General features: G+C 37.9%; 1 protein-coding gene across 4 annotated transcripts in view; it reads left to right on the top strand.

The window, feature by feature from the left end:
• NELL1 (neural EGFL like 1) overlaps positions 1–16,123 on the top strand; it is a 292,018-nt gene that overhangs the window by 59,900 nt on the left and 215,995 nt on the right. For all 4 annotated transcript variants that reach the window (XM_055814653.1, XM_055814651.1, XM_055814652.1 and 1 more), the window contains exons 6-10: positions 4,370–4,442; positions 4,689–4,771; positions 10,124–10,258; positions 11,126–11,228; positions 14,659–14,732. In XM_055814653.1, coding sequence (XP_055670628.1) covers positions 4,370–4,442; positions 4,689–4,771; positions 10,124–10,258; positions 11,126–11,228; positions 14,659–14,732 — 468 coding nt within the window. The remainder of the gene's footprint in view (positions 1–4,369; positions 4,443–4,688; positions 4,772–10,123; positions 10,259–11,125; positions 11,229–14,658; positions 14,733–16,123) is intronic.

The raw sequence follows: 16,123 nt of genomic DNA, 5'->3' as shown, positions 1-16,123 counted from the left end.
ATTTCATTCTACAGCTGCTGTTTTTTTTTTACCTCAGCTGATTCCCATAATTCCACAGATGGTAAACATATGTTTATAGCTATATGGGAAAAAAAGAAGTTATATTGGATTCGCCCGTCTTAAATTCTTATTTTATGCAGGCAGTCAGAGCCTCAGAACTCTGGGATATTATATGTTTGTAAATTAATATTTCTACATGTTAACACTTTGGAAACAGCAGGGTAGCTAATGATATGCTAATGAGCTGACAGTTTTTATTGATCATAATGAAAGTCGACAAGTGCCTTACTTTGCTTTATGCATGCTTGAATATTTTACTAACTTTCTTAAGGGCAGAAATATAATTGGTTGGTTTTTTTTTAATCCTGCTTGAGAGATTCAGAAATCTTACTTTTTTTTATATTACTCATTGCAAAAACTTGGGATTTTGCCAGTTTGTAAAGAGTACACATCTCTTTCCGTATATTTACATGCTCAGCAGGACCTCCCTTTCTTTTTCAGAGCAATTTGTTTCACTGTTTTAGCATATAAAAAAATAGATCTATTTTCCTTAATGTAAACAGAGATCTGCAGGGAAATAAGAACGTTAAAAAAGAATTAGCATTTTTGTATGTGTGTTGGAGCCGTGATAATATATGTATCTAAAAGCACTAGTTACTATTCTAAGTATCGTCTTTGCCGTTCCAAAATTTTCTTTCTTTAATGATAGGTAATTGTTACGTCTCTCCATAAATGAATAGCATTAAAGCACATTTTGAGTCATATTCTCATGCCTATTTTAGATCATAATTCTTCAGAATATCAGAAGAGGAAGGAGGGGATATGATATGCGTAAATCACTGTGGCTAGTTGCTGCCATTTTTCTAATTTATGCTTTTGTTCCACACCCTATTTCGCAAGTAGCCCTGCTGTGTCTATCTGTGGCCTTGCTGGGGAGCGGAGTGCTCTGCAGCACAATCAAGGGAATTGAAGGCTCGCCCCTTACAACTAGTATCTATTAGTTGTAACTTCCCTGCTACAACCAAGCATTCAGAGTTCAGAGAAGACAGAATGGTTTTAGGACAGTAGTGGTGGGAGCAAGTGCGGTGCAGACTTAGGATAGCCGTCTGTTTGCTTTGATGGGGAATCTCATGAATTACTGCCTTCAAAAGGTACATGCTGACCCTTCAGGTTTCTTTATGTGGCCTGAAACCAAGATTTGTTTTAGGGCTAGAGAATATCATTATAATCAGATTAGGAAACCAAAGTAAATGCAACTGAAAAGAGGAAGAGTGATAGCAGACATTCCAGGAACCCTCACTCTAGGATGGATCTGATTGCTGTGAGGATCAGAATTATCTGCAAAAATCATTTTATCTCTGGGGAGAGCCCTGCCCCCTAAGGCTCTCTCCGAAGAGCTGCTGCAGTAATGAGCTTATTAATGCATTGCTGACTAGGTGATTCATGTCGGAAGATGGTAATTTTCATATCTGCCATAGCAGGCTCCATTGACCCTGCTGCTGTGTCTGGGGATTGTAGAGTAGGTGCTTGAGAAGTATATTGTTATTTTTACTGCACAGCATCATATGCATACTTGGTATTAGGTATTAGGTAAATACAGTGCCCAGGGCAGCTGTTCAAGTGCCTTGCGCGGGGCATGCCTGCCCTGTGTAGAGGAGCACAGTGCTGATGTGGGGAGATCTAGTGGTGCTGGTATAGCATTGCCTGGGCCCAGAGTTTCAGGCGTGTCTGCCAGTGCCTCCGTGCAGAGCCATTCACCAGCCCTGGCTGATGCAGCTTGCCCAGCTGTGTAGCATGCGTTAGCTCTGTGGGAGAAGTGGGTTTTAAAGAGGATGAAAGGCAACGGAGGAAATGAAAATGCAGAAGTGGAGAGCTCATGGAATACAGGAGCCTTTTCACAGAATGCAGGAGTCCTCCTCTATTTAATACAGACATGAGAAGGGCAATAAATAGGGCTTTTGTATTACTTCCTCGTGGGATGGGCTTGATACTTAGCTCTGTGGGCCTGAATTTCGTCTTGTAGTTGGTAATCTGCCTGTGCAGATGAAGGCTTTTCAAGCTAGTGAGTCCTGATGATGAACTGCAGCTTTGGTTGCAATTAGCCAAATGCCTTAATGATAATATAAAGTTGATGTCTGCTCGGGAGGGGAAAAATGGAAAGATTTTGACCACTGACGTCTCCTTGTCAAGGTCAAATCCTGATGTCCTTTCACAGAGTGTGGACTGAAGAATTCCCCCCATGCCAAGGAGAACCAGGGCCCTGGGCCTCCCCTGGGGAGCTGTGTGTGCCTAAGTCTCCTTGGGCTGTGGGTGTGGAATGCTTTTGGCAGCCTAAACTTAATGCTGAAGGAGGCATAGTCCAAGTTTCTTTGTGTGTGTTAGAATAATTATGGCTGTAATAAGTGTTTGCTTATAATGAAATTTTTCTATTAAAAAATACATCAGCAAAATTTCTGCTCTTTGAAGGTTCACTTCTATGTTTGATCGTATTAATTCTGTTTCATAGGATTTATAGACTTAGAAGGCATCTGTGTTGGTGAATTGAAGTTCATACGTTTTTCCGTGGTAAAAGATACAAAAAATAGTTGTGTTTCCTCTTCAGGATGTACAAATCTATCCAAAAGACAATTGAGTGGCGGGGCTGTGATGCAACAAACATACTTGAAATTCAATATGCACTTTTAAACTAAGGCCAAGGAAGATGTAGTGTTATTTCTCTCTGGGCGTTGTCTTGTTAGGTGTGTGATAGGGTCTGGTGAAACTTTGTCATCTCTTTCGCTCTTGGTTGAGCTTTTCACTGGAGAGGCTGAAGCATCGAAATATATTTTTATGCCTCACCTTTTAATTTCTTGCTGATGACTGCTAGCAGAAAGTATGTGAAATGGCTTTTGGGATGTTCTATTTCCAGTGACAGTATTACTTCTCATTATTATGATAGTTTCATTATTCTCATAGATGAAAAGGTTAATAAATGTATATACTTCTGCAAGAAAGACAGTGTGATCTGATTATGTCTATTAATATTTTCAGTTCATATTTGATCATGAAACAGTAAGCAGGAAACGGTGCTTACTGATTACCTTCTGCTGTTTTGGCAAATGAACACATAAATGTTAAATGTTACATGTTACTTACTGTACTTGCCAGGCTTCAAGGGCTATCTGAGGCCCATATTTTATTTATGGATGGAGTTCAACGCTTTGAGCTAGTGACCATGTACTCGGTCTGCAAAATTAATTCTATTGCAATTTAACTAAAAATTAAAACATAGTCTTACAAATCAGTAATTTATTAGATAACGTCTGTGATGATAAATTTCCTTTCAAATTGAAGAAATTCTTCTGTATCTGGGAGGGGATAGAACAATGCCACATCATCTGATTAACAGTCAGGGAAAGTGCAAGTAGCAGCACTAGAAGTCCCTTGTGTTCCCTTGCTCCTCTCTCTTAGTGACCTTGACATTACTAAAGGTAGTGGATCTTGCGGAGTATGTATGTTAAGCAGTCAAAGATGGAGCTGGAGCTTTGTACTGAGCTGAAAAGAGCAGACACAAGCTTCAGCACTTTCGAGGCTGAAGGATCTAGGGTTCTTCAGGACCCAGGTGTGCAAGGATACTGCACAATCCTTCATGTCTGCTGCTTCTCTCAGGGACATCCTTGCATGTCAGAGACAACAGAAGATGCAGCCCGCACTGGACCTTTTGGTCCTCCCTCTCTCCAGTCCTGCCCAGTTCAGTTTCTCAGCCTCATACCGCCAGCACTTAGCTGGCTCTGACCTTGGAGACCTGATTTCTGCCAGTCCTGCACAGGGGATCTTTCCATCTGGCTGTGTTAGAGGGGATTTAATTCTAACTGATGGCATGTGTACATGAGCTGTCTGTTGAGATACAAAGCTAGTAAGCTAAACTAAACCAAACAACTAAAGTGTATCTAGTACAAGAGGTGAGTAAAAATCTACTTCTCTTTTCATAACGTTTCATTTCAGAGATTTAGCCAAAGAGGACTGTGAAGAGCATTGCTGTGTTTCCTTTTTGTCTTTTAGAAAAGCGTGCCATAGCCTTGAGTAATGGATATTACTTAACTGCTTTTTCACCAGTCTCACCCCAGTTTAAGACACCTAAGCAGCTTATATTTGGCAATTGCAAAAGACGAAGCAGTATTATTTCTGTGTTTTATGAAAATTAATATCCAGGCACACAGGAAGAGAGGAGTAGTTGTTGTATTTTGTCTGTGTCCAGTTATTTTCCTCACGAGAGGAGTGAGCTGGTCAGTTTTTTGTACCCGCTTAAGAAATGACTTGTGAAACAGCTTGTACAGAACTAACTGAATGCTTGTAATCTGTACTACCAGTTTTCTCTTTTTTTACAAAGGGTGTTATTCAAGACGTGAAAGTCATCTTTATACCTAACGGTTATATAATGCAGTGTCCTAATCTGAATCGCAGTAAGTAGCAATCTCTTTATTCTCTCCATTTTAAATTTTTCATACAAATGACTTCCTTGTTTTAAAAAGACTACTTTCAGGCTTGTCATTTTAGCTTGTGCTGAGTTCCAGAAGGCAAAAATTCTTTGTAAACAGATTGCATTTTATGCTCAGATAAATCAAGCCTAATATACTGTTGGTTACTTATGGGTTATTGTGTCTTTCCTTCTCTTCCTTTCTGTTTTGTTTTATGCTTCCTTTATTGAGCATGCCCGACCTGCAGTGATTTCTTAAGTCTTGTGCAAGGAATCATGGATTTGCAAGAACTCCTGGCAAAAATGACTGCAAAAGTAGGTACCTGAGCTTTTTTGTCAATTGTCCATTTCCTTCTGTGCTAAGACCAACATGAAAGTATTTATTCTGTTTGCAGTTATTCTACATTTTCATGGTAGAGCCATTTTATTTTCCTTCTGCCAGTAGCCCTATCTGCAGTGGACTTACAGATACAGCTTCACGATGGATGTCACTTCAGCCTTACACAGATTCTATTGTCTGCCTTACTATTTGTGAGATACTGACAAAATGTCCAGGATCTGATTTTTTTTTTTTTTTTTTTTTAAGAAGCGTTAGCTTGGCTTCCGTTTTTGTGCTGAGAGTTAAATGCAGAAACAAAGGAGTGAAATCCCTCAACAATTTCCTCACTATTATGATGCTGTCAGAGGGTGCATGTTTGCCTGTGGGAAGTCCTGCGAAGTGTTCAGGACTGCCACAGTCTCTTTCCTGGGAACCAAAATGAGGCCCTAGAATGGAAATGCCTCTGAGGGTGATGGCTGTGCTGATTTTGGCATCATCTATGATCAATGGTTTTTACCCATGTAAAACTTAGCCCAGCTCCAGGTGGGATGGGTGGTGTGCGCTTGCATTCGTTTTTTATTTTTCCCTCCCTGCCCAGTTTGGATTGTCAGTGGGGTGAATTGGAAGCTGTAGTGGTTTTTCTATTAGGGATTTTGGAGATCTTCAGGCTTTGCTCCTGCAATATACAGTCAACCTCAGTGTTAGCCAAGGCCCTTCAATTAAGACTGTGGTGAAGTTCTGGAGTAGAAAGCTGTGTTTTAGAGGTGCCTGAACCCCTTACGTGTGTTAAAGGGCAATCTGTAAACACTTTTTGAGGTTAATGTTGCTGAACCATCTGGTCTGTGGTAAAGGGCAACTAATTGCATCATCTGAAACAGCACTTAATGTGTTAATAACTTAACTGCAACCAACCTGTAGATACCTGTAATCCAGTTAATAAACAGGAATTTCAAAATAGAACTTGCACAGTAGTGGTACTAGCGTAAAAGCATTATAGCTTCTACTGTGCTGCTTTTTAAGTGTTCTTTTCCTTCCTAGTAGGAAAGGGGAAACTTGTTTTTAGAGAGTGTGCACATTATACTGACAATCCACTTACTCAGCTGACATGCTTTGGACAGGCTGATTCCGAATGCGAAATGTGAAGCTTTTAGTTCAGTTTGCTGCTTGTACTGTGAAAGAGAGGCAATTATTTTGAGCCCTGCTGGTGGTATGAGCAAGTTCCAATTATGCACTGTACTGAGTAACTTGCTTTCTCTGCTGTTAATTATATTTTTGCTTGCTAGTGCTTTATGAGGAGAAGCAAATAACACGGTATTTGTGCTGCAAAGACTCTGTGCTTCCATAAAGTGGTGCTGGGATAATCCTTCATAGTGAGTTCCTTTTCTGTTACAGCAGCGCACTGCCCGTTTCATTGCAGTTACAAAAATATTATTGTCTAGGAAGAATGCATGCAGCAGGAAAGGAAGTTAATTTGGTAGACAAATGCAAGTTGAAAATGGGGGGACTTGAGGGAAATCTTAAGGTTCTATCTGCCTTTTCAACCCTAGCCACAGTAGCCAGAAGTGGTACTAATGTAGATGCAAGCATATCATATGGGGATGATACATGGCAAGGCAAAGAGCAAGGCTTAGAAGGGCTGTGCAGCTGCCTGCAGAGATCCTTTTAAGCAGGCGGTGGTCAGAGAACGGCTTGCTAATGTATATGAGCAGTGAACCCCAGCTCCTAGTCGTGCATCCAGAGATATGGAGCATGAATGTAACATTTTGGAAAAGTGGGCCCCATGGTTTGCTGTCCACTTGTTACTTTTAGGCTCCGCTATATCTGGAATTACAGTTTCTCACTCGACCTGTGTTTGGCTACAGCTGTGTTACAGTGTTGAATAGACCGGTGAATGTTGTTTGCAACAAATGTGTATGTACAGTTTATATAATGTAAAACTATGAACACTCAGACCAGGGCTTCCCTGGGAGGAAAAGATCAGGCTAGTGGCTTCAGGCTCCAGCAGTTTCAGTAGCAGCGCAAATTATGGGGTAGGTAGGTGGGAGAAGAGCGTACCCTCTTGCTTGGGCTTTGCCTCAGGGTCCCGTGAGTCTGGTGCTGGCTCAGGATGGGATGTGGGAGCTATATAAGTGGCCCAAACCAGGACTGTCTGTAGCAGATTGTCATGGACTACTATGTACAGGAGCATCTGATCATGACCTGTAAAATGCCATTATGCCCTTTTCCTACCTATGTCTTGTGAAGGCATAGCTTTTAGAGATGAAGAAATGCTAGCTTTTGAAGCCTACTTTATTTCAGTCATAATTTGAACCAATTCTGAATCTATCCAGTATATATGCTTAATTGATTTAATCTTGTATCTTTAGATAGAGAGACACCATAGGTCAGTGTGTTAGAAATCTGCCTAAAATGTTAATTTGCTGCAGGAGAAAAGGGTCATGTTGTATTTCAGCGTTTTCAACTGCCATGCTGGAATACCGTTAGCTCCCTTTTAAATAAAATGACTAAAATAATTCATGTGACTTGAACAATCTAGTGAAATCAGCTTGGGCATCTCATGCATTTCTCTGAGTGGAATATAATATCTTTTTTTGAATTATGGGCCCACACTACCATGTACTTTGTATTCAGATGTGCTTGTTACATGAAGACTTCCAGAACAAGACTTTCTCCTGAATCTTTGCTTGGTTAAGGTCAGAAAGGTTGAAGCTTGAGTTTGAGTAAACCCGAGAAAAATGAAGTGCTTGTGTTCATTGTTGGACTAGTTTATATGGTTTCTTTACATCATGGATCTAAATGGCCATGAATACTTCTGCAAATAACATTTTCCTTGTAATAAACAACCATACATTTTTTACAGAAGTCTGTTGTCTTTCAGTTATTTGTATGGGCAGAGGAGAAGCAAGGAAAATGTTAAATAAGTTTTATGAATAACAGCTAGCTGAATATTCCTGAATGTTAAGAACTTAAGGTTTGGTTAGCGTATGGAAAATATTTGTTGTGTTGTGGGCTACCTCATTACTTGATTTCTATTCATAACCTAAAAAATATTTGAAGCTTGAGAATTTTCTACTGATGTTTTAAATGTTCAACAAATCCAGTTGTGTGCATTTGGAAGGATATTTCAGCTAATTTAAAGGAATTGTTTTATTGAGCTCAATAGACCTTTTTTAATTAAGACTTGAAGTATGGAAGCAAACAATGTTTCTGATCACTATAGTATAGCAGGTAACAGTTAAATGTTGTTTCTGAACAAATTCTGTGGGCTGTGATATATTCATTGACTTGTGTGTATTGGGGAGTTGTTGCACGTCTTATGGTGATCTACTTGATGGATTTGCTATGTTTAAAGATATTTCTTAGAGTGGGGTAAATGATTTTAAAGTAAATAAAACTCTTCAAGATATTTTAAAGGACAGAAGTTAATAAATTGAAAATATTTATTCTCTTGGAACTTTTTTCTTTTTCTAGGGAATAATTTCTAGGACAGACAAAGGATAATATCAAGTACCACTTTCAAATTTGGGTATTTGTAAAGCCTTTTTTATCTAAAATTTTTATAGCTCATTTATATGGAAATGTTAATTTAAAAAAAAATGAAAAGCAAGATATGTAAATAAAGTAGAAGTGTAAGGCAAATCAAACACCTTTTTACAAAACTGAATATATTTTATATACCGTAAATGTAATGACTAAATACAGTAACATGAAAAGGGTTTCTGCTGAAAACAAGCAGCTCAGTAAGGCGATAGATTTGCCTCTGAAATGTGAAAAGCAGTTTTGAAGTCACCAGATCATGCTGAGTCTGGGGGAGATGAGTATCAATCCCCTATTATCCCAGAATAACAACTTAAGAAATAAAAAGTTTTTATTCAAGGCTTTCTCTCATGAGGACTGCAGAGGGAAAAAACCCCCCACAAACTCACAGAAAGTGGCCTAGCATTTCTCTTCTTGTTCTTTCCCCTAAATAGTTGCTCTTTTACTGGCAGGAATGAAAAAAGACATATTAGAGTACTTCCATTTAAAGTGGATGGAATTTTAGAGGATAGAAATAAATGAAATTCGGGTATACAGCATTATATAAAAAATACTTACAGCACTGTACATCCATTTTTTAATAAAACTTGCTACTATTAAAATGTAACAACCTATAATGTAGGATAATAGCATCATATTTATAGCAGAATAGAGTATGCCTTTATCTTGTCTTACGCTAAATTTAGGTAGCCTTACTGTTTGCAGTGGCTTCAGTGTGATGGCTTATCTGCACAAGACAAATGTGAATGTAAAAAGTCAAGACCTTGAGAAAATCTTATCCAGCTGGCACCAGGGTAATTTTTAGAGCAGTTGCAGTTCTGGGGCCCGTGGAATGTGCGTATTTACTTCTAAATATTAAGCCTGTATTTTTATTTATTTATTTATAGTATCAATAAATGGAAAAGTAATTTTGCGTGCTCTTAGGGATCAGAGATGATGGCACTGGGTACAAGGTGTGCATAGACGGGGGTTGATCCTCTCTGGAAATTAAGATAGTACTTTGTATGAAGGAGAGGTCTGTAATGTGGCTCGGGAGAGGGTGGTTCAAAAAGCCTTGTCTATTTCTCCTGCTAAATGAATGTTTTCCCCACTTATTACTGCATAGTATCCCATCAGTAAACACAGCAATTGCTAGCATGCGGATGTAATACTTGGAAAAGATGTATCAGTTTTATCTTCTTGATACATGATTTAGTGGTTGGAATGGAGGAGGCAGTGGAAACAGCAAGGAGTGTAAGAGCTAGTCACTAGTCAGGGTTTACTCCAGGAGTGTGGCTTCTCCATTAATCGCAGTCTGGGAATATTTTGTGCAGCATTAAACAAAATGACTTTCTTTTCTCTCTAAATCTTTCTTGCTATTATAAGGTTAAACCTTTTGAACAGAAAGTATCATTATGGCTGATGCTTAGCGGTGATAAGGTAGGGATGATTAGGAAAAGTCAGTCTGCCAGTCTTCATGCTTTTTGACTTGTATGGAGGTTGATGAACATTTAAGAATATTTTTTTTAAGAACAGTTGTAGTTTATGTAGTTTTGTTAGAGTCTGGACATGCCTGAGGGGATCTTAGTGGTTTTGTTACGGTACAAGAGAAAGTTGCATGAGTCAAACTGCTGTTAATTGGCATGGATAGCTCCATGAAAGTCCAAGGAGTAGGGTTGGCTTGTACCTGCTGACACTGACTGGTTCAGTGTTTTGAAGGCTGAGGTCAAGACTTTGTTTGGCTAAAAATAAATATACTGCTTTCTCATATTTGCTTTTTTAAATCATGTGGTTGAATTGCAGAAATCTTATCAGGTTACTTTCATTTATAGTTAAATTATGCAGAAACAAGACTGAGTCAATTGGAAGACTGTCATTGTGAGAAGACTTGTCAAGTAAATGGATTGATCTATAGAGACAAAGACTCATGGGTTGAAGATGATCACTGCAGGAACTGCACGTGCAAAGTAAGAATTTCTAAAGAGCTTAAGGAATAGGACCTAATTAAAATGTGAAAATGATCTTTGAATACATAACGTTAACTGAGAATTATGATGTTTTTAGTATGCATCTAGTGACAGTATGAACACAAGGGAGGGAAACAGTAAAATAAATAAATAAAAAATTGATGTTGCTTATGTGCGAGCTTCATAAATAAAATCTGCTTTCCCTTGACAGTGCTTTCTTATTTGTTCTAATTATATCTGTGAGGACTTCATGATTTTGAGGTGAAAGTGTGGCATTGTCTGTGTTTGGTTTGGAATTGTTTGCACTGTAGTAGGTTTTTTTTTTTTTTTTCAAAAAGGAAGCATTATCTTAATAGTATTCATAGATGCTTAGCTGCATCTTGCATGCTAACAACTTGCAGATTCTGTTCTCAGTGTTTATCACTCTCAGAAACCGAGGAACAGAAGAGAATTAGTATGTAAATCTTGTCTCTTTGAAATTATTTGATAAATATCTGAAGAGAGTATTTGTTTGCTCAAGAAAATAGAAAAGTGATTGTTAAAAATCTCAAAGATGATTGGCACAGCTTGCAGAAAGTGGTGCTTATGTTGTGAAGATGGGCTTATGTTTTCCACTTAATCTACTTTGCGAAGGGAGAGTGGGGTAAAGCCAGTAGTATGTGTCAAAATAGGGTGGTTCACCTTCAGATGCATTTTGATTGCAGTTTGTAGATGGATAGGACTAAACTTGTTAGTGAAAGATGGATCTGTAATCCCCAATGCTATTGTCATTTACTTAAATAGTTTTTGGTCTTCTGTGTGTTGTATAAAATGCTGACTAATTACAACAGTCGTAGTTGAATTTTGTCTTAAAAAACCTTTGCTTAGAGTGGAGTTGTGGAGTGCCGGAGGATGTCTTGTCCCCCTCTTGATTGTCCTCCTGATGCTCTCCCAGTGCATGTGGAAAGCCAGTGCTGCAAAATGTGCAAGGGTAAGTATATCCCACAGACTTTCTTAGTTTTTCCCTCTCTTTAAGAAGAGTTAAACTTGTCCTGAAAGCGGGCACATTTTATAACGACTTTAATAGATCCTGGTAATTCACTTAACATGAGTCTCAGTGTCAAACTTGGTTTAAGGAGGAAATAAGTAATTGCTGCAAAACAAAGGAGCATTCCAAGTTTCTAAGATTCTCTTTTTACCTATTGTCAGTGTAAAATTAGTTGATCTACTTGTTTTGAGCTGGGAAGCCTTACTTGGCTTCAGCTTCTATCTCCTGTTGATGTTGAGGAGCGTCAAGCCTATGGTCTGAAGTTTCTGTAGAGATGAGTAATAAACTGAGTTGTTATCTTTTTGCCTATCTTTTATTTGAGTTTGGAATGTTGTTCTTCAAAATAAACATGACGATTTCAGACACTGGGTTAGCATCACTGTGTGGAGTGATAATTTGCTGTAATTAATTTCAAAATAATGAGAAGAAAGAAAAAAAAAGTAAGCTTTGTAATCAGTGTTATTATCAGCTTTCAGTTCCTTCTGGAAATGAAAGCTGTAACATTCCTAGAAGGAATATTCAGTATTTGTTGGCTTAATAGTAGTACAAGGGACAAAGGCAATTTATATGGAGACATTTTAGCTGAATACTGATGCCAGTCTTACCTTAAGAAGCACAAATTATCTTCCCCCTCTGCCTCTGTTCTTGGAGACTAGTAAGCTTCATGCATGAGCTTTTCAGTAATTCATTAAGATGGGAATCTTGTATTATTTTAAGATTTATTAGGAAAATAATAAGAAATTTTTTTAGCATTCTGTCACCCTTCCTCACTCGCTGAATTCATTAGTCCCACGCACAAATCTCCTTTAGCTGTGATCTTGCACTTCTGAAGTTTGTTTGTTTACCTTGTTGCTCTCAGGTATATGTCAGCATGAGTATTCTGCTTATTAAAAGATGTTAATGAACACAGTACTTGGGTGTTAAAGTGGTCAGGCTGGCCAGTATTTTTTTGTGTCAGAATATTTTTATTTGTAATGGTGAGAGTCTAGAAAGTTCTTTCATGGAGCTGGATGCTTCTCTTGACACTCCTTTGCTGACATGGGTGTACGCACAATGGTCCAAATCTGACACAAAGGAATTATAAGGCACAAAATTGTAGATTCAATGTATATCCCCGTGAGTAAACTGTGTTCTTGTTATTTGTAATGGAAAGATGAACAATCAAACTTGCCTTTTGTCAGTGATTGGCACAAACTTGACTCATTATTCTGACAAGAGCTCAGCATGTCAGTCAATGGGTAGAGATGTATGGAAGTTGATTGAAATTGATTGTAAATGCCAGCTCCTTGACAGAATGATGTGCTAGGACCACAGTCAGTCACTTTTGGGTAGATAGTAGTAATTGCCAAGGCTTTCCAAAGAGCTGCACTGCAGGTGTTAATTTCACCATGCTTTTCCTATTTAGCTCTGATAGAATCATCAGTTGTAATTTGCAGTGTCTAGGGACTATTGAATGGCTGGATTATTGAACGGTTTCCTGTCTTAGCTGAGGGTTAATGAACAAAGTAGCTGTAATGTCTTGTATGTTAAGGGTTTTAAAAATGAGACGGTTCTGTTTTGATCCCTGCCATCTTGTATTAGCCTTTCAACTACCATTTGAAAAAAGGCTATAATTTTGTTTAAAATCTCATAATTTTTCTGAGTGTGTCCATTCTTTGGTCAAAAGCAGTCATGTCAGGAGAACAGACAGGAAGAAAAAGGAAATTTCTCTAATTCATCTTCTTCCAAAAATAGTTACTGGAATTGCGAATTTAAACAAAGCTTCCTGATCTGAAGTTTTTTTCTTAAGTGAGATCACAACAACTCAGGCATAAAAACTAGGGCAGCTTTAGAAAAACGAAGGAAAGTAGGATACCAAAAGAAAAAAGCAAGAAAGAAGCCTGTTTTTAAATGCTTTGTTGATGATGAAAACTCAGCTGTTCTGAAAATCTTGGATTTTTTTCTTTAATGAGCATTTTCAAGAATGTAAGTTTAAACAAAAATGTCATTAGAAGTAAATTTATACGTGAAGGTTTATGAAGGTTGATCTCTAGCAGTCCTCTATGTTTAAAATTTGGGAATCAGACTGGCTATGACAGTTGCTGCTGTGCAATACTGTTGATATCACCCTGAAGAGGTACACATGCACCTCTAAGTGCTTGATTCCCTTACCTTTGTATTCAGGAGAGAAATTGAGGTAAAACAGTTGCTAGATAGTCTGTGACCTGTTTTTTGAGAACCGAGTACTTTGAACACTCCAACTTACATTGTGTATGTGCCTTGGCTCGGGAACCTTCTAAAGCTTTGTTCAGTCGCACCACAGGATTCATACCTGTCAGTTTTCTTTTCAGTGTTGTAGGTCAGAATGTTACTGGTCAATTGCAGAGAGAGGTGAAACACCACAACAAAACTTAATTTTATTAGTGTTCAGCATCGATCTTGTTAGTAATGTAGAGTGCCTTTGTGATGGATACTTGATTTGTGTCATAGTTCAACTGTTCTCTCTAATTAATGGATTTACTGTCTTCCTCTGGAATTGAAATTTAGACGTCTAGTTCCAAGAGGACTGTGATAGTTGCGGTAATACCTGACTGAGCTGTACGCTACTCTAGCCCTGCTGGAGGTTACCGCCTTCTTCATGGTGGCAGTCCTAAACTAAGCTAGTTAACTATGCCTTGAAATGTGTGAGGAGTGCTCATGTGTTCTAGTCTGTTGGTTCAGTTGTAGAGCTGGATATCTTTAACAGAAGGATCAGAACTTCAGACAAGATTCTTTTTTAGTAGGAGCTTTCAGTTTCCTGGGAAATCTGCTTATTTCATATGTGCTTCAAGAATATTTTTTTGAAATAGATTTTTACAATTTGTTGACTCAGTACAGTCATTCGCTGCATCTAATCCATTTTTGCAGTGCTCCAGCAAGTTGAAGAGTTCACCTTTGTGCATACAAAAAATGTGAAAGTTTAATTGAAATCTGTGCTTATATTATTCTCTTCATGATCAGTATGCTAATAAACATCTCCAGTTTTTCTAGTGAGTCAGGAAGACCTTTGGTAATGCAAAAACTGTAGCTAATCTACGGAATGTCAGTAATGAAAACATTTTCCATCGAATACTAATGAATTTGGTCCAGTACATACTGTCTTATTCCTGCTCTTTAGTTTGGGTAGAGGTGCTACTTGCTCTTAAAATGAATTCATTGTTAACTACTTTGTAATTATATATAATACTGACTTCTGATGAAAGCAAAATGCATCATATTTTTAACGTATTCATATTTTTTCAGTGTATGTGAATACTAGTTTTACTTCTGTGTTGTACCTTGCATTTGTTTACTACTTAAATACTGATTTAATTTATTTATTATTAATGTTCATCCTTCTCCTCTCAAATTACAGCGAAGTGTATCTATGGAGGCAAAGTGCTAGCAGAAGGTCAACGGATATTAACCAAGAGCTGCAGGGAATGTCGAGTAAGTTTCGGTTGTATAAACTTTTCCTGGTTTTTAATGTATGTGTGGTGTTCACAAGTGACAATGATAAGTTAGTGCATTTCTTTAGGCTTCCTTCATGCAAATGTGACATCTGTTGTCTTGGAACGGTGACCTTGAAGTCAGTAGAAGCCACAAATACGAAAACAAGGCAGGAAAGTGACCCTTGCAGGGTAATAAAAACATGGGCAAAATTACTTGGAGGGATGTTTTCTCTCTTATCTCTGCTTTCATGAGGTCTAGAAAAAGGCAGCAGCATCTTGAGCCAGTTACTAATTTCAGCTAAATTGCTAAAATTTGAAGTAACCTGGCATATATTGTTTGAGTTACTCTAGATTTTCCCCAGTATTATTTAAACTATGCGTAGCTCTGCTAATAATTGAAGGTAAATTACTAAGTATTGAACTGGACTGGCAGGTTCTTTCTTGGCACGTTCATAACACTTAGGCAACAACAGTCAGTATTTAAGAACACAGGTAAATGGAGGCTGTGTTAGACAGGAACCTTCAGGGAGTGTCAGTGAATGTAAGAGTATTGGAGAAGATTACAATGATTTGGTTATTGTTGTGCTTGTAGCTGAGTGTACAGAGTAACAATTTTATGTTCACTAATGGAAATGGACAATAGCTGGTTGCAGATGTTGTGAAAGCAGCTTGTTATGCAGAATTACTTTGCTGTTGTTGGTGTTCAGCTGTATAGGGATGCTTAACAGTGTATTCAAAAATATGTGGGCAAGGTTGTTGCCTTGAAGACAGACTAAGGTGCCTGTTATTTATTATATGACATAGAATGTTTGTTTGGGAGGGAAAGTGCTTAAATGAAATAAGATGAGAAAAGAGGGATTTTGACCTTAAAGTGAAACCAGAGAACGTGCTCTGAATTATGTCTGTGGAACTTCTCTGTGCTATAAATAAGAATGTTATATTCATCATTGTGAGTATGATTAGACATTCATGAAGATTAAAAGCAAATATTGACCATCAAATATCTGTTGTATTAGAAAGGACAATAATGAAAAGAGTTTTTGCATTTTACTTATTGTTAAAGCAAACTGATATTTCCTTTATATACTGCTAATTGTAATAATGTTGCAATTAGTATTATTTACATCTTAATGGAGAGTGATAAGTAATTAAAACAGCATTTTTGAATGCAATATCATGAAAAAAATGGGTCTGTGCCTCCAAAAAAAAAAAAAAGTTACAGCTGTGTTTGAAGAAGACGTCAAACCTCACTGGCAAACCTTGTCATTCTGACTCAGGACAGTTTCTAAGTGGGTGCTCACCTCTGCTTCTCTGAGATGACGTGTCTCCAGAACCAAGTTCATTCAATGTGTCTTCAGCATGACCTCTTAAAGCTGTAAACAAAACACC

This window comes from Falco peregrinus, chromosome 9, assembly GCF_023634155.1.
Source record: "Falco peregrinus isolate bFalPer1 chromosome 9, bFalPer1.pri, whole genome shotgun sequence".
In the NCBI taxonomy this organism is placed as follows: Eukaryota; Metazoa; Chordata; class Aves; order Falconiformes; family Falconidae; genus Falco; species Falco peregrinus.
The sequence above is the reverse complement of the archived record's forward strand: the minus strand, read 5'-3'. Positions and strand labels throughout refer to the sequence as shown.